General features: G+C 36.4%; 1 protein-coding gene across 1 annotated transcript in view; it reads right to left on the bottom strand.

The window, feature by feature from the left end:
• LOC104281060 (uncharacterized protein KIAA2026-like) overlaps nt 1-22,212 on the bottom strand; it is a gene marked incomplete at both ends in the record, with an annotated part of 36,096 nt that extends 13,884 nt beyond the window's left edge. The window contains 3 exons of the mRNA XM_009878920.1: nt 1,259-1,348; nt 7,074-7,150; nt 20,783-22,212. Coding sequence (XP_009877222.1) covers nt 1,259-1,348; nt 7,074-7,150; nt 20,783-22,212 — 1,597 coding nt within the window. The remainder of the gene's footprint in view (nt 1-1,258; nt 1,349-7,073; nt 7,151-20,782) is intronic.
• Between the last annotated feature and the right edge of the window lie 1,319 nt (nt 22,213-23,531).

The following is a 23,531-nucleotide window of genomic DNA, read 5'->3' as shown; positions in this document are numbered from 1 at the left end:
CTGCTGAAGTCATGCAACTTATTTACATAATGACATTATCAGATTTCAGTTCAAAGAGCAATTATGACATATTTAGCATTTGTCTACCCTTGAAGAAGTCTTGTTCGTACAGTTCCAGCAGTAGACCACAAGTCTCACCTATACTAAGATTACTGATATACTGATGTGTACTCACATTTTTGGCTTTTTCTTCTATTGCTGACATAGCTTTTCTAAAAACTTGTTGACAATCTTATCATAAAACCAATTTCCAATTTAACAACTACAAAATAATTTCAAGTCTGTTTTTATTCCTTTGGATATTTAAATAACTATTATGCTAAGCATCTGCACTGAAATTTGTTTTTCTAAGTCCTAATTAATATTGTCTCTCACCTATAATATCTCTCTCCCCTATTTAATAATCGTATCTGCATGAGTCTAAAGACATTCACACAAACTAACCTAATTTCTAAGACATAGAAAAAGCAACATTTTAAACTATTAGTGTTCACAGAAATGCCTACCAATGCTTTAATAGACAAAACCGTCACTAAAAAAAGAGTACTGAGTACTAAGAAGAGTTGGCTGTAGAGGGGCATTTAAATGAGTACTATTAATGTATTTAAAAACATCCACCATCTTGATGAGAATCACTGTCTCCTACAAAAACATGCTGGATTCTCTTGTCTAGTTATTATTCTTCCGAGGTTTTCAGCTGCACAGAATGAGCGATCCTGTGTATATTCAGTAAAATTTATGTACCAATTTGATATCAAAAGCCAGATAGCATGCTTTCCTGTACAACTTACTTGAATAAAAGTTAAACAAAGCCAATTTTAATAACTTACTTGGAAACAAAAGGAGTTAGGAATCCTAATAAAAAATGAACGAGTCAGCTCTCAAGAAGATCTGATCAGCATTGCATAGGCAGATAGGAAAACTCTATCCTGTAATTGCTTCTTGGCTAAGAGTTTGTCGTCAGGAAAGAATGGTCACATATTCAATAGAAATTATTTACTCCTTCTAAAGGATTGCCATTACCCACACTTTGTTCTGGCTCTAAAAAGTGTTATTGCAGTTACTGAATTTACTTATCATAAACACACTGTGAACAGAGCACCATATACCGAAAAGATTAAGACTACAGTCTCCAGGTATCAGCCTATGAGGCTTCATGCAGTTACTGTACAGGCATAAAATTTTCAGTTGACAGGCTTCAGCAAATAATTGACACCATTTCATACCCATACAAGTGAAAGCTTTTAATATCACATACCGATTTCTTTTTAATGTCCTCCAGATCTCTGAGTTCATTCTCAATCTTTGTGATTAATTCCCTGAGTTCATCAAGATTAGTGCAAATAAGCTAAAAAACAAATGAACACAAACACTTGGTAATGTGGGACTTGGAAAACGTACAATGAAGTTAAATAAAATCTAAAAGCACATGTTATTACTTAGTGCCACCATTTGATTTTTATCTTCTTATAGCACTTTTAAATGTAAAAAAGTAGGACTTTTTAAAAGGAAGATCTAGTAAGAAAAAAACTTTGCTCTTGAGATTTAAACCATATCTCTGCCTGTAAGTTTCCATTTAAAAAATGCAGGTATTTTCTAAAAGCTTGGGTGAATGACAACTACCAATTTGCTCAGGTATAGTAATGATATGGAACAGGTCTGAATATCAAACACCTCCCTCATGAATTAGTGTCCTAGAGCTTTGGACTATGTTGTGGTTACAACATAATTACACTTGCTACAACTTTTTTTTCTTCACATAACTTTAAACATTTACATACTATTCCTGACAGGTAACCTATCAAGGCCTATCAAATCTACCTACCTACGTTTTGAAATAGCATTAAATTATTCTTATTGCTGTCTTTAGAAAACAGTTTCTGACATTTTCACTTTCAGCATTGAATACTATTTTTTTTGAAAAAATTGTCAAACAGAAGTAAACTGTAGGTTATGGCTTACCATAATTTAGGGCAATTAAAGACTTAAGCTGGAAAAGGTTCTTTCAAGGTCTCGAATGCTAAAACTTGCTTCTTTCTGAACACCCTTAGGTGGAAATGCTTTCATTACTACTTAAAACATGTTGAAATAATTTAAGAAAATCAAATTCAAATGGAAAAAGCCACAAAATGCTTTCATAAAGGTGTCCTTTTTTTATTTCTCCCCAAATCAATAATTCAAATTAACAATATGTTTTTACTTCAACTACACATGAAAGTTTTAGATTTGCAGCCAATTCATATTAAGATGGCCTTGTTTACTATTATAGCACAGAACTGACATAGAAATTTCAGAAACATATACATGCCACTACTTTAATAACATTTGTGTATATCTGCGAGCACTAGGTAATTGGAGTGAATCAAACTCAAGTTTACAGTGTTCACATTTATCAAGTTTAAAATAGTAAATAAGGAAATTGGCACTGTCTTGCTGTAGATAATGTATGTAAAATTAACTTGCAAAAGATTTCTCTCGCAACACAGAAAAGAGTATTTCTATGTGTAACTTTACTTGGTTCAACTTGCATGTCTGTCCTGCACTTAACCAAATTTCAGATGTAAACTGGAAGCCAAATACCAGCTTTTCTTTTCCCATCTGGCCTGCAAAGAAATCTGTGATACTGTATTGACATACAAAAAGATGCAAGTTTGTCAACTTGAAAATGGCAAAAATGGCATGGATAAATTCCCGGATAAATTTCCCCTATGCAATTATAATCTACTCCTTTGATTATATAACTGACAATTCAGTTTTTAAATTTTATCTCTGCTTTCTATTTTCTCCTGTGACACATACTTCATTCAGTGTATCACAGAAAAAGACAAAATAAAAATATGAAACGAAAGAAGATATTATCTTAACTTGTTACAAGTAGGTGAATTTCTCTCTAGGAACTCACTTGTAGAAAAGCAAAAGTTTGCAAGAGAAGGAAAATATCACTATTATTAGTTGAATGATGTCCTGGACATCATAGAATCACATAATCATAGAATGGCCTAGGCTGGAAGGGACCTTAGAGATCATACCAACTCTATCTTTGAATCTACCATAAAAAGCTCCTACATGTCATCAGATAATTCATGTGGCAAAACCTTTCACAGGTACCAGTCCCTTTTCTCATTCTCAGAACAGTCACCTGAGACATAAGGATCTGATTTGCAAAGTTGTTAGCCTGTAACAATCCAAAATACATCGATGGGAAAAACAATGCAAACAGATAAAGTTTAGTTGTCTTGCGTCTGGGGGTGACAGGGAAGAGTAATCAAATTTCTAAGTTCCAATTTTCTTCAGAAGAGATACAGATTTGAGGCTAATATCTGTGTCAATTACCCACTGGTAAAACAAGGAATGTAACAGCAGCTCAGCTTAAGAGGATTTACTGTCAAAATGATTTTAGTATTTGAAACACTTCAATACTTTGTGAAAACCACAATAAAAAGGTTTAAGAAGATATTTGTATTTCTTCATTCACTGTAGGATTTGATACGAGGTACTAAAGATGCACACTAATTGGGAAGAAGCTATTTTTTAAACTTCTCTCACTTGGTTAACATTTTATCTTACATAATGAAGACAGCATTGTGAAAAAATATGAAAAGAATAGTAATAAAAAAGTGTATTTTGTACGATTATTTCAGTATGGAATCTAGCTATTTCTCACAATGAGACCCTAATGTATGTTTCAGTGTTCTTTGCTGGTAGTTGTTAATTGGGTGAGCTTAGCAATTCAATTTTCTGCAGATATCACTGATTTTCTAAACTACTTTGTGTGTTTTAAGAGGTAAATTAACGTTAAGGCAAACAGAAAGGTATTAACGTTACTGCCTAATCGATCTGTCACATTCCAATAGGTTACTGATAGCTTCTCTAGAAGAACATGCCTTCTAAACAGCTATCATGAGAAAAAGCATCTGAAGAAAAAAAAGAGCATTCGCTTTACAGCTTATCAAAAGTAGTGAAGGATTAGTCCCAATTATCTAGAACACTACATGATGGTTTAGAAATCAGTTTGTAAACATTCCCACTAGTGCCTAAGTCAATAATGTATGTGCTAACTACAACACAGGTATTTTCACATCCCACAGCGCTTACGACATAGGGGCTTAATTCTCATAGCCAATAAGCATTGTCTTTTTCAGAGTACAATGGAAATTTCATTTATTCAGTATTCCAGTCAATTTTCCAACTTAGTGTTTAACTTTCCTATTAGAATGCAGTATCAGATTTCCGTCTCTCAAAATCCCTCACCAACTCCTAGAACTTCAAGGAGAAAAGAGGAAATCTCCCCTGATTTTTGTAAGGAAAGACAGGATGATCAAACTCTATTCCAACTTGGGACTTCCCAGTGATCCATTTCTCTGAATTCATAAATGAACTATTTATCATTATAAAACCAAATCTAATCTGTGGATATATGCATAAATACAAACATATCTATTCCCAGAGATCACTGATGCTCCCACCTTGCCCTCTTAACTTCAGCCGGTCTTTTAGCATAATTTTTTCCCACTTCAGTGGGGTTTCATGCTTGACTTCAGGTTATCTGTGTAATGATTGTAAATTATACTTTTATTTCCTATGAACCTGCCCTTTTATTGCTGCCAACTCCACAGGAAAAATTTCCAGATAGCTCCTTTACAAAATCCATATTTAATATAGACCATAGCTGATAAATAGAAATGCTGACATCAGCCTAGCTCCTTAAAATGTGTTGTCTTTCCTTTTGCCTTAGTTACAGTACATGCAGGTCTGTATAGCTGCATGTGTATATACAGGCGGGGAAAGAAGGAAAGACTGACACGAAGCATTCGTTATCAGTTCTAAACATATTTTGTAACTGGAAAAGAAATCAAAAAATCCCCACAATGATGCCCTTTCTGCACACCAATATAATCAGCGACATTTCTTTGAAATATTAATTAGCAACAGTAACAATAAACTTCAGACTCAGAATTTCTTTTAGAAGTAAATACACAACATCCCATTAACTCATGATCTATGAACCTGTAAACTCAATTCTCAGATAATTTTCAAAATACTAAGAACAGGAAGTGTTTTCTGTGTCTTTTTATTTGGTAAAGGGAACTTAATTTGCAACTGCTTTTGTTTTGGGTTTGTTTTGTTGCTTGTTTTTTTTTTTTTAAGGCAACCTCGAGTTAAAATATTAATATAAAGTTTGAAATCACATACAAGGAAGGAGTGATGTTGACTGACCTATCCTTTTACTGCTTTGTCCATTCAAATTGTGATAGAGAGCAGAATATCTGTGCAGTACCTTTCCTCGAAAGGTTGTTTAAAAATGGCATTATAAATGTTAGGATTAAGTATCACACTTAATCTCCTACCTTTTTTGGTTAATAATTCATCGGGTCACTGCACATACTAAAAAATTTATTAATATTCTTTTTTTTCAGCTTTAATGTCAACTTATGATTTTCAGGTAAAGGATCTAAATAAGAGATAGTCTTATGAAATAAAGTACTTTATAGGTTTTGGGGCTTTTTTGGCTTGCGGTGTTGTTTTTTACATTTCTATGTTGCAGAAACATAAAACGTCCTAGAAATTTTCATTTCCTTGTTTCCAAAATAACTGATGTTTAGACAGAACAGCAATATTCTCATGGTTATACCCTCTCTAGCACACCTCACAGGGCCTGTATAAACTCCAGATGTTTTACTAAATATTTTTAAAAAATAATTACATAATTTCACTAAGTTTGGCCACGAGCAAAGTACCCTGAAACATATATTACTAGGCTGTAAAAGTCTTAGCAGTATTCCATATATAAATGTTTCAATATTTGCAAATACTCCTGACAGTCACACTAGTCCTGCCTGTCCTCCTGTAAAAGGCAGGTTAAATTATTTTTAAAGTTCCCTAATAAGATAAAACTGCTAATACTAACTGATCTGACAGTAGTCTAAAACATATGTAAAGCCTAGTTTGATCACAACAGCCAGAATTATTTTGTCACATTTTATACAGGTAAATGTAATAATGTTAATTTTACACTTGGATAGGTATGCAAGTGTACACTTTACCTTGGTTAGATAAGCAGTTGGGATAAGTTTTAGATAATGTTTTAAATAGATTATTTAAATGCAGTAGCTTAACACTGTAAAAAAATATTTCTAACTTAACCATGTACATCCATGGCATGCAGTTACTGTACTGAGAAAAATACAATTTTTAGACATTGTATCTGTATTTTCCAGTTGCTAGGAAACATTTTAGTCAATACATTTTAGAACATAGGCAAAAGTCAATGTACACTTAATCATCAGCCTTTTCTCAGTACTGACTGTTCCTAACAAATTTCATCACCAGAAATTCTACTGGCTCCACCTGAAACATATCATCATCACAGAATAAATTGGTTCAGTGTGAGTGTTTTACAGAATAGTCATGACTAAACGTAGACCTATTGCTCAGAATAACATGGATTGCTTTCTGAAAAAAATAATGCTTTAGAGTTAAAGAAGAACTTTAAGCGAAGCAGGCACCATGCACAAACTGTGACTTAGAACTCCAAAGTACTGTAACACTTCTATTACAATACTATAAAGCCGCATTATCATAATTGGCACTCTTTTCTTAGTGCTGGTCTAAAGGCCACGTGCAGGTAAGGGGTAAAAGTTACAAACGGGATAATGACAGGAGCATATATTTTTCTAATTCCTTTAGTAAATCAAACTAGATTTCAATTCAAGGACCGTAATGTCACACCTCATATAAACCCCAAGTAATTTCATTCAAAAAAATTATATCTATCATAAAAACTCCACGAACAACTTCTACTTTTCATGGATTTTGTCCTACAATAGATTTATCCGGGATCTTAAACAATACAGTGAAACACTAAACTGCACGTAATAAAAAATTCTAAAACATTCTCCACCAAGAAAAGGTGAAAAGTACTTTCAAAAACATGATCAGACTAAACCTGTTTTAGCCAGAAGAAGGAAATTCACCTCTGATTAGAACTTCCATGGTCTCTATCAGAAACAACAGGACTCACTTTACACACATTCAGATTTCGAGTGCTTAAGACAAAAATTAAAATAATTTACCTGAAATTCTGGTATGGTAGACTTTGTGACACCTTTCCTCTTCTTTGTGATTGCTTTTTTAGTTACCGATTTTTTTCCTTGTAAGATTAAAAGAGAAAAGCTTCATAATGCTGTTTGTTGTGCTTCATTAACAAAACCATTACACATAGACTCAAAATTTAAACAATAACTATCAGATAGTTGACAGTCACATAAACATGATGAATCAGTACTAGACTCAGCAAAAGCAAACATTGAACAAGTATCTGTGTGGGGCAGTCTTTTTGGGGAGGGGAGAAGGAAAAGAAAAAGATAAAGAAAAAAGAACAAACCCACTTCAACACCCATAATATACCAGCTAAAAAATTAAGTAATAAAAGAAACATTCACACCCTTGTTCCAAAAGGAATGAAATCCATAAGTTATGCCAAAAAATTAAGAAATATAGCATCTTACCTGCAAGATTTGTTCTCTGACACCCCAAAGTGAACCACATAGTAGAGTGGGACACATCTGGGACGTATGTATCTTACAGTAAAAAACCCCCTTCAAATCACAAGCAATATCTAGAAATCCTCAAATGAACATTCTGAAGTTAACTATGAAATCAGATTACTGATTTGGCTTTCCTGGCTGTGGCAAAACCTGATGTTTTAGAAGAAAGCAATCACTTCATACCCAACTATGCTATAGAAGACATGGATGTAACTGAAAACGCCCTTGAAAGTAAGGCAAATGCTTTCCTGCCTATAGTATCAGGGTTCACAAGTCACATACATTTCTCAAATCAAGCAGTTATATCACCTAGCCATATACGTAAAAATAAAGGAGTTTCTTAATATGGTTGCTTCTACATTCCTATGGTAAATGGAAACAAGCCCACTTCTGACTTTGTTCATTCAGATCAAAACCAACATTCTAAGATTACATCTGTGCTCCCATTCAGGAGCTCTAAACTACAACTAAAACCTTAAATAACAAACAACAAAAAAAACCTCCCACAATTCATTGTCAATTGCAATTCATTGCCAGATAGATTTATTACAGGCATGTGGTTATAACACAGGCAGATTTAATATTTATATTGATGAAAATATTGGCAGGAACTGCATTTAGTTTGTTCCTAATGGATGGTTGCTTGTGTGTGCAAATGCGTATGTACATTTACATATACCTATTTCTATATACCTTGGCATGTATATTTTCAGTTTATTACACTATCCTATTTTCAGTTTATTACATTGTGAGTTTCCTGAACATCTTACCTGAATTTGAAATAAAACACACTTAAGAGACAGGGCACAGGTCTCTAAGGATCTATATTTGAAACTCCACATAAAAATGAAACTATATAAAAATCAGTAAATCAACCAATATTTGAAACTCCACATACTGAACACATAATGAAATTTCAAGAGCCCACAGCTACCAAACATAAACACTCATATATTTAGCATTGCAGAACAAGTGATAAAACAGAGAAACACGCTTATTAGAACGACCCAAATGTTCTGACAATGGGGAAAAAAGTCAGCATTTTTGTTACATGTTTATGAATCCATCTGCACTGAAAGCGTAATTGCTACTACTGAGAACAGTGCTTCCCCAAACTGGAAGGGAAAAGGGTATAAGGCAGAGAGACTTAGAGACTGGTAACCTAAAACAGCTTTAATGAAACAATAATAGTGCTAATAAGAAAATTATGAAATACACAAATAATAAACCAGAACCTAACCCAACCCACCAACAGCAATCACCACTGATGCTACAGAGCAGCTGGCACTGGAAAAGTCCCAGACTGAACTCAGTAGGAAAGGGGAACCGTGTTCAGGAACTCACAGATAAGGACTGAAGGAAGAATAAAAGACCAAGTCCTCCTCAGACACTGGCCACTGAAGAAGGGGGCTTAATCCCTGCGATCCCTCAGTTTTATACTGAATATGATATATATGGAATGGAATAATTTTGATGGTTAGGTTTGGGTCACCTGTTCCATCAGCACCTCACCAGAGCTGCGATGTTTGTACTACCTTGAGATCCTTTTTCTTCCCAGCACCCCCAGCATGAGGGTGACCTTGGTCACTACAGGAATAAGTATAAGCAGGAGCCTTTTGGCAAACCAACTCTGGCAGTAACTGTAAACATCAGGTGTCTTATCACTTCCCATAGCACACACTGTCTGCAAAAACGAGCTGCTGACTTCAGAAAGTGCAGCCTCTTAGGAGAGACTTGAACAGAACTGGTTCTGTTTTAGCTCAAATTAGACAAACAAAAGTTTTATTTTATTTCTGTATTTTCAACATACTTTTCAGCAAATATTTACTTGAATATTTTCAGCATCAGATGCTGTATGAAGCCGTGTACCTCAAAAAATAACAGAAATACACTCTCTTTCCCCTGGTATTGCCTTCTGAAAAAAAAAGGAAAAATTGTCAGTAAGAATTGTAATTAACTACCAAAACGGGAAAGTAAATATTTCTTTCTTCACAGCAGCATGTGAAAAACATCCAGTAGGGAAGATACGGGTAACAGTCAGAACAATTACAAACACTGGATAAGAAGCACAAGGAAGATGACCCTTATCTTCTGCATAAAGGGAACCAAGGAAAAAAGTCTTTGAAAACACTCTTTTTTTTTTTTAAAAGTTTTGTCTCATTTTCCAAAAATGATGTTTCCCATTTGCCAAGTTTGAAAAGAAATTTTTTTTAACATTCAGAGAAAAAACCTACAAATACTATAAAGGAAAATTTATTTAGTATTCTTGAAACAATGCGGCTGCACCTGTGTCCAGTTTCCAAATTGACTTTAGTACGTAAAACATATTCCAATTCACTTACCTTTAAAGTGGAAAAATCTTTGGATAAAATTAACCAAGGATCAGATTTCCACAATAAAAATCCATTGAGATCTACTAGTTTAGATTCTTAGACGACAAGCTGACACATTCAGCCAAAACAACAGCAGTAAGGGATGCCAGCTCCTACCAGCTACCTGCTACTGGCCCTGTTGCATGTAGCATAACCACAGGAATGTTTCTGCAGCGCAGTCACTTAGCTTCAGTTGCCAGGCTGAAGTGGGCACAGGTTATGTATGGAGGGTAAAATCACTAAGCAGTTGAACAGGCATCAACTGGGAGTGGCAGCTTCTCAAATCATTCCACTGAGGTCTACTAGAGCTCCTTTGCCTATAATCGTATATAAAAACACTATTTAAAATGGCACTTATACCAGCAGATGAAATAACGTTTCCAACAGCAGCCAGACACATTTTGAATTACAACACATTGTACATTTCAGAGTATACTCAATTTACAAATATATTTAATTGTTGTATGAAAGCAATCACAGTTAGAAAACACATTTAAGAAATAACAAAGAAAAAAATATTTCTACTAAGTAAGGTCACATGCATCAATTATCTCAATTGGTCACCTATTCCAACGGAATATACCCTGCTTGCTTCCAACCTCTCAGTGCCCAGCTTTTACTAGCCATAATTTATAAGCCACTTAACAAGAGTTCTATACAAAAATAATAAGTAATTTCAGTACAAACATTCCTGAAGCGGGGAGAGGGAACTGTGGCTCAGTAGAGATCTCCAAGTCACAGCTGACCTGACATGGTATTTTTGACAGTCTTGCTTCAAACAAGAAATTAGACTAGGTGACCCTCAGGTTTCTAGGGTTCTCTGACTAGGTTTCCAGAGTTCTGCCTTTCACAGTACAGATACATTAGTAACAAATACATAAGAATGAGTAACTTGGGACTGCACTGCATAGAAGGAAGATAAATTAGATAATGCTTTCACCCAATCAATTTCTTTATACTTCTCCCTAATTATGTAAGGATGAAACAACAAAAACTCTCCATCAAAACAAATTAAGAGCCTTCTAAACTGAAACAAGATGTCCAAAGAAAATGACGATCTTGAAATACCTGAGGAGGCTTTCTCCTTCAACAGCTGCAACTACATAAAAGCTGTGGTTAGGCCTATCATCTTAAGGTACTAACACTGGCCTCCCTATCCGCAACAGCTACAACACTAAATTATTTTTTGCGGAGTACAGAAATACTAACTTGGACAAATATTTGATAAACGTTTTATTGATATTGAAAAATAAAATACTGACTTATTCCTGTTTCCACTATAGTGCAACATTTGTAATAAGAAATAAAGCTTTATTTCTTTTTGACATTAACTTCAATTTCAAATATCACCAACACTTCCTGACAGGGGGTGGAGGGAGGCAGAAAGGAGCTTTATTTCCTTTTGCCAAAACTGCAAAATAACAGTACTGAACAGAAACCCCCTCTGTTTTGTATTCAAATATATACACATCAAAACTATACTTAAAAAATATCTACTTTGCCGCAAATGGAACTGTTCCAAAGCCAGGAAATGTCAGCCTATATTATTCTTGTGTAATCTTACATTCACCCACTAACATGATTTCACTGCGCTACAACTACTAATTATGTCTCCACATTGCCTTTTCTAACTGGCTCCACATCTCAGCTGGGTTGCGGTTCAGAGGCGAAGAGACCATGAGACATCTTACATTGGATAGAAGTTGTAACTATCCTCTACTTTCCCCTCCATTGCTGCAGGAGAAGAGGAACTCTTTTTATATCACATCCAATATTGACAGAGAGCCAAATCATTCCTGAGATTAGGGAGGGGACACCTACAGACATCCAAGGCAAGAGCACTTCCACGGTTCAGTGGACAAACTGGGACTGTGGAACACCTAAGACGCCTTTTCATTCTCTACCAGACCACAAAGAAAAATACACAATCATTTTATTCTTCAAACAAACTACAATGATTCTTTGAGTATATAAACCAAAACTATTGATCTGAGGTAACATTCATCTCCAATAACATGTTACCAACGTATACACGGAGCTGCTGGTATCAGAGCCCAGAAGCTGAACTAGCCCATTTCCTGACTTCCCCTGCTGAAACAAACCACTTCAGAATTAAATTAAAACAAGAACACTGTCAAAATGCATGCAATCTGCAGTAAAGGACAGTGCAGTTGTGTAACATTTTAACTATTGCACCAATGCTTTTTCTGAATCCTGCAGCAAGAATGCAGTAAAATATAGGTTTTCCACAGTAAAACTTACTTGAGCAAGCCCTTACTCATCTGCCAAAAAAGCTGAAAACTGTATTAAGCAGACACAAGAAACATTAATCTGGGTACAGGCTGGAGTGCTGGGCAGAGAGGAACCTAATGAGATTAAAGAAGGGCAAATGTAGGGTCCTGAACCTGAGGAAGAACAACCCCATACATCAGTATAGGTCAGGGACAGCCCTGCTGGAAAGTAGCCCTGAGAAGAAGGATCTTGGCGTCCTGGTAGACAGTAAGTTAGCCATGAGCCAGCAATGTGCCCTTGTGGCCAAGAAGGCCAATGGTGTCCCGGCATGCATAAAGAAGAGTGTGACCAGTAGGTCAAGGGAGGTCATCCTCCCCCTCATCCTCCTGGTGAGACCACATCTGGAATACTGTGTTCAGTTCTGGTCTCCCCAGTTCAAGAGACAGGAAAAAACTGGAGAGAGTCCAGAGAAGGGCAATGAAGATGACTGGAGGACTCCAGCATCCGTTGTGAGGGAAAGTTGAGAGAGCTGGGGCTATTTAGTCTGGAGAAGGGAAGGCTGAGAGGAGACCTCATCAATGTCTATAAAAGGGTGAGTGCAGGGAGGACGGAGCCAGACTCTTCAGTAGTGCCCAATGACAGGACAAGGGGCAATGGCCACAAGCTGGAATACAGGAAGTTTCAGGTAAATTTGAGGAAGAACTTCTTTACTGTGAGGGTGATGGAGCACTGGAACAGGCAGCCCAGGGAGGCTGTAGAGTCTCCTCCTCTGGACAGTTCCAAAACCCACTTGGATGCTTTCCTGTGTGATATGCTCTGAGCAATCCTGCTTTAACAGAGGGGTTGGACTAGATGAGGTTCCTTCCAACTTCAATAATTCTGAGGGTCTGTGATACTGCCCTGTCTATTCAGTCAGTGTTTAGTGCTTGAAAGATGATGGTGATGGAAACTTGTAGATTGAGTATTAGCATATGCCGGTAACAGATATTAGTGAAAACACTAAAGCAAATGTGAAATAAATGTTATTCTGAGAAAAGCTAATTTCAAAGTAAGTGAATAATCATACCAGAAACCACTGAAACCTTTGTACTACTTGAAACAGTGTATTCCAGGTTTCAGGTACGACTGGGTCTCAGAGCAAAGATGGTACTTTACATAACAAAACAAAACCGAAGCAAAATAAATGAGTGAAAAAATTCAAACGTGAACAATTTTTACAGTAATACTTTTTAATTTTTAATGCTAATGATGATCACAATAGGTGGAATGGAAGAAATACGACTTTCCTGAATTAGCTCTATTTTGAATTATCATCTGCTGCTTTAATCTCAATTCTAAGAGACTGGTTTATTTAATAATTTCAACTGATGGTTAAGAGCTTTTTTTTGATCAATTTTCCTTCTATGTATCTGTAATGAGCAATTTGTTAAACAAACTCATTGCTGAAAGTAAAAAACAAATTCAGATCTACAAATCTTTCACATTTATTCTGTTTAAGCACCACCACTGCTGGAACACTTCTGTTACAATATTCATTGGAAATCAAGAGTTTACTAGCTAGGAGCACCTCAGCAAGCTCTGAGGAAATTCTTAGACGTTATTTAAGTTCAGCAGATCCAGAAGATGTCTGGCTGCCACAGGTTTTTCTTTCAAGGCAAAACAGATTCCACAGATGTTATCACTAAATAGATGCATAGTCAATTAACAAAGTAAAATAAAACAACAGGGCCTGGACACTATTTATGAGCATCCAAAAAACCCACTGGGGAGATTAGATGCAACTAAAACAGAAGCCATTTCAAGCTGAACTTGCCAGCTGAGGGTGAAGAATGAGGAATAAACAAATAACAATATTTTAGACCTTTTCTAGACCTATTTTAGGGACATAGAAATGTAGACAAATAAGTCACAGAAATGTTCTTGACTTTTGTAAATTACTGCAGCAAGGACAGTATGAGCCATTTATAAGATATCATAAGTAATTTTTGATTTGCAAACAGGAATGTTTTACAGATCTAATAAAACTTTTTGTTATTAACTATACAGTATTTGAGTCCTCCTGGCTCCTCCCTCAAGAACAAAAGTAACGTTAATCTGTGCTTCAAATTATAGAGTAACAGCACAGAGAAATTTTCAGTAAGAAATCATTTTAATAATAAATTTTAATTAGAATGCAATTTTGTGCTGCATATGTAGCAGAGCCTCAATCCTCCAGACGGGAAAAGGGATGTTTTTGATGTCAAATACTAACTCAACTTTGTTTTACCATGGCAAATACTACCAAATTAGCCCCTTCCAACTGCAAGAATTCCTGTTTTCTCCTAACTTTCTAGCAGCAGCTAGACTGTTCTCAAACTGAAAAACTGTCTCTGTATTTTCCTGTTCACAAATTTGTAAGACACGTTTCATGCCTTTCAAAGATTTGGCAACTACTGAGCATTTCCTGCTTTCTCTTTATTTTCCTAACCTTCTACTGTGCTCCCAACAGCTCCTCTATTAGAAAATATAATGTGCAATAATCTGGAAAATGAAGCATTACTATACTTTTCTGAAGCTTCTACACTGACACAAACATATTCTTTTACACAGTCAAAACAGCAAAGCACATCTGAACAAGTGCATTAATAATGTTGATTTACAGTGAAGCATGTAAAAACCTTCAAAGTTTCTGAAGATAAAGACACTTCAGCATAATGCATTGAGTACATTGTTACAACTTGGTAGAAAGTTTTAACACTTTCAACACCGTTAACAGGCTGTTCCAGATCTAGAGGACAGAAAACAAAGTTTTTACAGCTCTGAAGACAAAACTGAAGATTAAACTCCCAGGGACAGGACACCAGTCCCCAGAAAACTACTTCCAGGCCATTAAGTTAATTAAGTTAATCTCATCACACTCAAGCAATGCTTGATTTCACAGACACAACAAAATGGGTACTCTAAACAAATAAAATATACTGTGAAACAGACTTGAAGCAGGTGGACTCCTGTGAAGAGTACAGAATTTACATCAAGGTTCTTCTAAAGCTGTGTGCTATACTACTGTTTTCTGCACCAAAGGGAGTAAGAGAGATTAAAATTACCTTACTACAACCTCTGCTTCAGGCACATCACAGTTATTTCAGGCAGTGTCTGTCCCTTAGCCTTCTTAGACCAGATCCAACAAGCCACTGTCACTGTCATTTTGAGTGAATGTGTAGCATTATAGATCTACTCTGTCTTTCCACTATATTCAGTACCATGCTGTCAATAATATTGGCACAGAACACTGTCACAGTAATAACCACTACCTTCTTTCAAAGACAGATTCAATAAAATAGTTACATCTTCCTTTTCATAACTTGTAAGAAAATCTCATAACTACGGCAATGCTCAAGACACGGCTGTGTACTACAGTAGGTTTTGCTCACAATTATGTGAAATTTTCAGCTAAAAAAACCTTCCACAACCAGTCTGTATTCATAAACAGTGTCTCTTGAGTAGCACTGCTACAGTAAGTCCACAATATGCAATTCACAACAATAAAAACATGAACCGCAACTCAGAGTTATATTTAGCTGCCTTAGAGAACCAGTATCAGGGAAAAAAAAAATCACCTTGTCAAAAAAAGAAAAAAGAAAAAGAGGTACTCACTTCTAGATTCCTGATGCTCTCTTTACCTCTTGTACTTTTAAAGAATCATGTAAAGAATGATTATGGATATGATAATTTAAAACAGGCATTTTTTGTGAATTTAGAACAAGCTTTACAAGTACCTCTCTCTGTTCTACATTGTAAGGATATCTTTAAACAGAAGACAATATTTCAGAAGAGCTTTGAGAAATACTACTTAGCCTTAATCATTACGAAACATTACAAAACAGGAAGGCCTTACTATTAATTCAATCCAATCCATTTCAGCCTAATGGCTACAAGACTAATGAACACTTAACAAGTACAGAAAGAAAAGCTCTTTCTCATAATACTGTAACACTTTAGAAAAATTTTCTCCAGCAAGATAAAAATTTGCAAGGAAGAAGCAGTCAGAATATGAAGGGAAATGCCTCAACTTACTAAGAGATAACGGGTAACAGACTAGCAAAAGAAACAGGGTCCTTCATAGCAATGCCTGTCACCTGCAGATGAAAAAGAATGTTTTATGCCCCCCCATCTGAATGGAAACAAATACATCACCTCAGTGTAACTTCGACTATCACATCCAGCAGATCAGGTAGTTAGACACACAGGAAAAGTAAAAACTTCTACTCTCACTGAATAGACACACATCATCTCTCCATGTGTAGTCAAGAGTTGTAAAACTGTGCAAACAGAAAACCTAGTTACTCTTTTCCGGATCTCCACCTGCATTGACACATCTCCTTGTCTGAAACTGACAATGAAAGAAAGTAATACTACATTTGCAGTATTCTCTCATAAGGAAAATATGTATAACTAAAAGCCAAGTTCAAATGACTAATGGCATCTGGTACTGGTCTACAGCTACAGGTACATATGCTTAACAAAATTATGCACTAATTATTTTCTATATTAGATTACCTCTGATAACGTTAAGCTCTTTATGACAGAATATGGAATTGGAAAAACAGAGGAACATGGCATTTAAGGATGCTCTCCACAGAGTGCAAAAGCTCTCAATCCCCAGGTGCAAGAAATCAGGCAAGAACGGCAGAAGACCAGCCTGGTTGAGTCAGGACCTGCTGGTCAAACTGAAGGGCCAGAAGGAACTGCACAGGCAGTGGATGCAGGGACAGGTGTCCTGGGAAGAGTATAGGGACACTGCCCAGTTGTGTAGGGATAAGGTCAAGAAGTCCAAGGCGCAGCTGGAGCTGAACTTGGCAAGGGACATAAAGAATAACAAGAGGACTTCTACTGGTGTATCAGTCAGAAGAGGCAGCTCAGAGAAAGGGTACCCCCCTACAGTGAGCAAGACGGGGAAGCTAGTAACAATAGACCAAAAGGCTGAGGTACTCAACAATGTTTTTGCCTCAGTCTTTACTGGCAACCTCTTCCCACATCTCTCAAAGTCCATGGACTGCAATATGTGAACCAGGGAAGCAAAATAACTCCCACTGTAGGAGATGCACAGGTTTGTGACCACCTGAGGAACCTGAAGATACATAAGTCTATGGGATCTGATGAGATACATCCCAGAATCCTAAGGAATTGGCTGATATAGTTGCCAAGCCATTCCTCAGGTGAAGTCCCTCATGACTGGAAAAAGGGGACGGAGGGGGAACGCTAGAAAGAAGGACCCTGGAAGCTACTGACCTGTCAGCCTCACCTCTGTTCCTGGGAAGATCATTGAACAGATCCTCCTGGAAGCTCTGCTAAAGCACCTGGAGGACATGGAGGTGATTTGAGACAGCCAGCATCGTTTTTTCAAGAGCAAGTCCTGCCTGACCACTCTAGTGCTAAAGTTCTACAATGGAATGACTACATCAGTGGACAAGGGAAGAGCAATGGATGTCATCTATCTGGACTTCTGTAGGCCTTTGACATGGTCCCCCACAACATTCTTCTCTAAATTAGAGAGCTACTGATTTGATGAGTGGGCTGTTTGGTGGATGAGGAATTTGTTGTATGGTTGCATCCAGAGGGTAGTGGTCAATGGCTCAAAGTCCTGATGGAGATCATTGACAAGTGGTGTCCCTCAGGGGTCTGTACTGGGATCAGTGCTATCGATCACCTTCATCAATGACATAGTGAGACTGAGTACACCTCCAGCAAGTTTGCAGATGACAGCAAGCTGAGTGGTGCAGTTCACATGCCTGAGAGACAGAATGCCATCCAGAGGGACCACGACAAGCACAAGTAGTAGTCCCACATGAACCTCACGTGGTTCAACAAGGCCAAATGCAAAGTCCTGGGTTGTGGCAATCCTCATTATCAGTACAGGTTGGTGGATGATGTAATAGGGAGCAGCCCTGTGGAGAAGGACTTATGGGTGCTGGTGGCTGAAAACCTGAATATGAGCCAGAAACCCGTACTCTCAGCCCAGAAGGCCAACCATACCCTGGGCTGCGCAAAAAGAAGTGTGGCCAGCAGGTCAAGGGAGGTGATTCTGCCCCTCTACTCTGCTTTTGTGAGATCCCACTTGCAGTACTGCACTTAGTTCTGGAGTCCTCAGCACAAGAAAGACATGGATGTGTTGGAGCGGGTCCAGGAGAGCCACCAAAATGATTTGGATGATGGAATACCTCTGAGGATAGGCCAAGAGATCTGAGGTTTTTCAGCCTGGAGAAGAGAAGGCTCCTGGGAGACTTTACTGGGGCCTTTCAAGTGGGCATTATAGGACAGATGAGGACAGAATTTTTAGCAGGGCCTATAGCAATAGAAGAAGGGGTAATGATTTTAAACGAACAGAGGGCAGATTTAGACTAGATACACAGAAGAAATTTTTCACAATGAGGGTGCTGAAACACTGGAACAGGTTGTCCAAAGAGGTGGTAGAAGCCCCATTCCTGGCTAGAGGGGACTCTGAGTAACATGATGTCGTTAAAGATGCATCTGCTCACTGCAGGGTGGTTGGATTAGATGACCTTTAAAGGTCCCCTCCACCATAAAACATTCTATGATTCTATTGCTGAATTTACTACTCGGTCATGTAAAACTGCAAATTAAAACCAAGAGAAAAACTGGTTTAGTTCTCATGTTTGTAGTGGTATGGAACACTAGCTTGTTTTACAATAAGCTTCTGAAACATATTTGGGTCCTAAAATACAGTCCAATGTATTTATGCTCAGCATAAAGCACAAAGGATGATAATTGGATAAATAATCTCTATTATAATCCCGTATCAGATATTCATGAGCATTGGTATTAAGATAGTAGAAAACCCAAACTTTTTTTGCCACTTCAGAAAAATAATAAAAAAAAAAAAAATTAGTGCAAGACACAGAGATCACATAATAGCTATAGAGGTCAGTATATGTAAGGTAACTGGGGCAATGAAAGAAACATTTCTGTTTTCACTTTAGCATCCGCACATCATATGCAAGATACAAGAAACTGTAGAAGAAACTGACTGAAGAAAGTGCTCTCTTGATTAGTGTTTTATTAATGAGTTTAATTTCCACTATGTCAATTAAAAGACTGGAATTTTTAACTGCAAAAACTGCCTGTATTTAGATATTGTGATTAAGCATACCACAGCAAGAACTAGTTTCCACTAATGGTGCAGAATTTAGTTTGAGATCTACTCAAGATCAAAAACTCTTCAACATTACAGACTAAAGATTAGGAATTTAAAAAGCGCAAATTTTCACTGAGATTATATATTTCCATTATAAACACAATCATTCTGTTATAGCTGTTCACGATGCATTTCTTTATAAAATTTAAACTCACATGCCAGTATTTACAGTTCTTCTAACAGCACTTCAAAATTTGTCTCTTTCCATCTTTAAAAACAAAAGACAATTTGTAACTACAAAAAAATTCTGCTACTATTCTATTAAGTATATCAAGCATCAAGATGGAGGCAAATGACAAGTTTTTAAAAATTTTGTTATTTTTATGACATGTGAGAAAAATATTTTTCACAGTAATCATCTCTATCAATTAATTTCAGCAGCTACTTTCAAATATTCTCAACCTGTTTTGCTACGAGTTGTCTTTCAAAACAATAATCTATTTAAAAATGACACGTGCTATTCCATGAGCATTGCTTAATTCATAGAAAGATTTTTAAGTATGTGTTGTAAGATGAGAGCTACAATGAAGATAGCAACCTAGTTTAAATACTTTCACAGAAAAATAAAGGAAACCTGGTACCCAATTCAGAGAATTATTGGGAAAAAAAATTGAAGAGCCCTTATTTGTAGTTTAGGTTATTATTAATTTTGTAGTTGTTTGGTGTTAAGAAGAATGAAAACAGTAATATATTTGGACAGCTAATGGTCACAAAAGTGAATATAAAATACATTATTTTTGCTGAATACTACGTATATAAACTTCAACTGCAACTCTTAAAATTTATGTTTGCATGCAAGTATTGCAGTTTTTTAGAGGGAGGAGTTCTTAATTTATGTGGTAAGACAGTTCTTTGATATTCTGCACAAATTTTGAACAAATGTTTGGCATCCAAACCTTACTTGTTTTCTTAACTTTAAACTACTCAACTTTTAGCTAAAATGCATTGGTACAAGATCTCTGAATTCTCTTACCTCTTAGAAGGCATTTTGTTACAAAGATTTTTGGTGGCGGATCTCTGCTTTTCAGCTGAAATCCAGTATTTCTTTGCAATTTGTATTAAGTACTATTTTCAGAAAGGGAAGAAGCGTTTTCACAATTAATATGACATAAGACAGCATAAAATAACTTAAAGCTAAACTCTCTGATGCTAACCAATCAGAGTTATTATCCTAAATATTTTTGTAACACCCTCTTCCAAAGAATTGTGTTCTCTAAGATACTAAACCATGATTCATTAGCAGAGTGTAAGCTGACAAGCCTGTTTAAATGCTTGTGTTATTGAATAGGAAACTGTCACACTAACATCAACAGAAAAGTTTAATACAACAAGGCAGTCCTATTTCACAAAATATAATGTAGAATAATCAGTGAAGAAAATCCAGGAAAAATAAATAAGTATCTTCCTAATTTTTACTACAGGTAAAAATGTCAACTTACCAGACTTGTGCTTCTTGTGCTTTGCTTTCTTTTTAATTATAAACAACTTGTTCTGGATCTCAGATTTATAAGATTTGAAAGGATGAAGATGAATCTCACGCTTTCTTTGCAAGTCATCAAGTTTTCTCTGCAGGTTTTCATTTAGAATATCCTTCAACTTCTTTTTTTTCTTTTTCTTCTTCTTTGCCCGCAACTTATTTAGTTTCTGATTATTTGGCAGCGAGTTATCTAGCATTCTATCTTTAGCAGATTCATGGTAGCTTATGTCTTGGTTGTCACTATGAATGCCATTGACACGCACTTGGCAAGCTTTCAGTGCATTCTCCTTGAATGGACTGATGTCACCTTTTACTCCGGTCGTTTCAGCACAACCTTGTCCATTCTCCACAGCCCTTATTTCTCCTGAAGCAGGATGACCAGTCATACCAACCTCTCCTGATCTAAACAAACTCCTCAAGTTCTCTTTACAGCAATCAGGTTTTTTGATGTCACAGACTCCCGAGGTCTTGATTTCACAGTTAACCTTAATGTTCTCTGTAGTGACTCTAAAGCTACCTAAATGTGTTGTTTTTTCTGAATCAGTAACAATGGCATCCATACTTTTCTCTACTTCTGTCTTGGAATGATGTACCAGATCTCTACCGCCAGAACTGACCTCCCCATTGCTTTTGCTTATATATTCATATTTTACTTTTTCCATTTTACTACGTGACATTTTTTTAACTTTGATGGGAGAACATGGGAATTCAGGAGCCTGAAAAGGTTTCTGTTTGTAAATCCGAACATCTGCACCACAGAACTGTGGAAAATGAACATACGCATTCTCCAAGTAGTCATAACCAAGAATTACTTCTCTGCATTCATGGATAGGCTGACCTAGCACTGCATCCTGAACATCCTTTTGTGTTTCATATACAAAATCACAGAGACCTTTCAGCAGCCACACTTTTTGGTTGAATGGTAGCTCATGAAATGGTTTTTCCTCCAAGGGATTAACTTCTCCAAGGACTTTGAAGAACTGGGGACACAACCCAAGCTTTTCTGCAGAGCTGTCAGGATTGTCAGCCTGCCCTACAACAGTATACCAGTGTCGTACTTTCTGTCTGAGTGCTGCTTCCCAACTCCTGTAAGAAAGCGTAGGTCTCCGATGTAAAGTAGATCTGCGATGAGGAGGACTTAACAAAGAAGTCATTATTTTAGATAAAAAAGCATTACACTGAGGCATGAGAAGACAACGTTCCAATTCATAAAATACTATTTCAGGTAAATTTAAGATCTGTTGTGCTAGACAAAGAAAATGACCAATAGCTGGAATCTCCCACATTGTCTCCATCCTTGTAGGTGCTGCTTGAGCTAAAAGTGCCTTTTCCCATTCTTCCATTTCCTTTTGACTAGCTTCTTCTGCTTCTTTTCTTTCTTGCTCTCTGAGCCTATTAAAAAAAAGTTCATGAAAATTCAGATATCAGGGGAATGAAAAGAAACTGCAGAGAAAAAAACAGAACTACAGCATGAAAACACAACTTGTCTTGAGATAATAAAGAACCCAGTACATAAAGTTGGTCTTACTTTAGGTTATGTAACGCATCACTGCACGAAAATGGGAAATTAGTCTTTCATCTCTATTACAACTAGTTTGAAAAAGTGGAAAAGGTTAAGAAAAAAACCCCTATCCAACAGCAATAGTTTAGGTGGTTTAGATTTTCCTGAAAAATAAAAAGCATTCCCTTCCCCAATCCCTTTTTGGCAGGATTAAGTATTTCCAACAAACTATCCATACAAAAATCTCTGAAAACAATTTCCAGGTTAAGTCTTGCTTTCAAATTGTTGTCCTGCGTCTTTTATCTCCTACCTTGTAACTCCCTTCCTCAGTGCACAGGTATACATGTCTAACTGTTAAGTGCCTCATCCACATACAAAAATCATTTTTCCCCTCCCACACATAGGCATACTATTAGTTGGTTTGCAATGGTGGTCAAAAAAGAAACAAATATCAGGATGCATGAATAATGTGATGCAAAATAACACCAGAAATAAAATTCATTACATTAACAAATGGTTTGCCCTCACCTGAAAAACTGTATTCAGTTCTGGTCCCCCTATCTAAAAAAAGGATAGAGCAGAAATAATGGGTATTCAGAGAAAGATTATCAGTAATCAGAGGCCTGTAAAAACTTCTGAAAAATCTGGGACTCTACACAAAACACTAGCAAGAGGAAACATGACAGTAACATATAAAACTATTATGATAAACTGGGAAATCTATTTTCTTGTATTTGTAAATTCATCATGAAATTTAAAGGCAATGAGTTTAAGAGGACAGAATGCTTCCACTTCAGATAATCAATCACACATAGCTTACCATCTAATTTACTAGAACACAGCATATGTTTAGTTCCAAAGAGAAAAACAGGACACCTGCACAAACATCAAGGGTTAACAGTAACAACAGGGATTTTCTTTCATGTTGCAATGGTAGGCTAATATTTTTGGCTCAAGGCATGACCAAATTCCAAAAGATAGGATTAGAACACAGCTGTACTTACAGGAAAGCTTTTCTAGAGCCCATTCAAAGCTTCTCATATATTTTCTTTGAAGCTTGTATCACTGACCACTGCTAGAAACAATCACCTGTGTGTATCACTAACGTGATATGCTACTGGAATTTACATGACTTTATTTCCAGACTGATAACTTCCAATTAAATTTCTTCACTTAAAAGAGACAAATAATTGCAATGTATCCATTCAAC

The sequence above is a fragment of the Apaloderma vittatum genome, unplaced genomic scaffold (assembly GCF_000703405.1).
Source record: "Apaloderma vittatum isolate BGI_N311 unplaced genomic scaffold, ASM70340v1 scaffold12901, whole genome shotgun sequence".
In the NCBI taxonomy this organism is placed as follows: Eukaryota; Metazoa; Chordata; class Aves; order Trogoniformes; family Trogonidae; genus Apaloderma; species Apaloderma vittatum.
The sequence above is the reverse complement of the archived record's forward strand: the minus strand, read 5'-3'. Positions and strand labels throughout refer to the sequence as shown.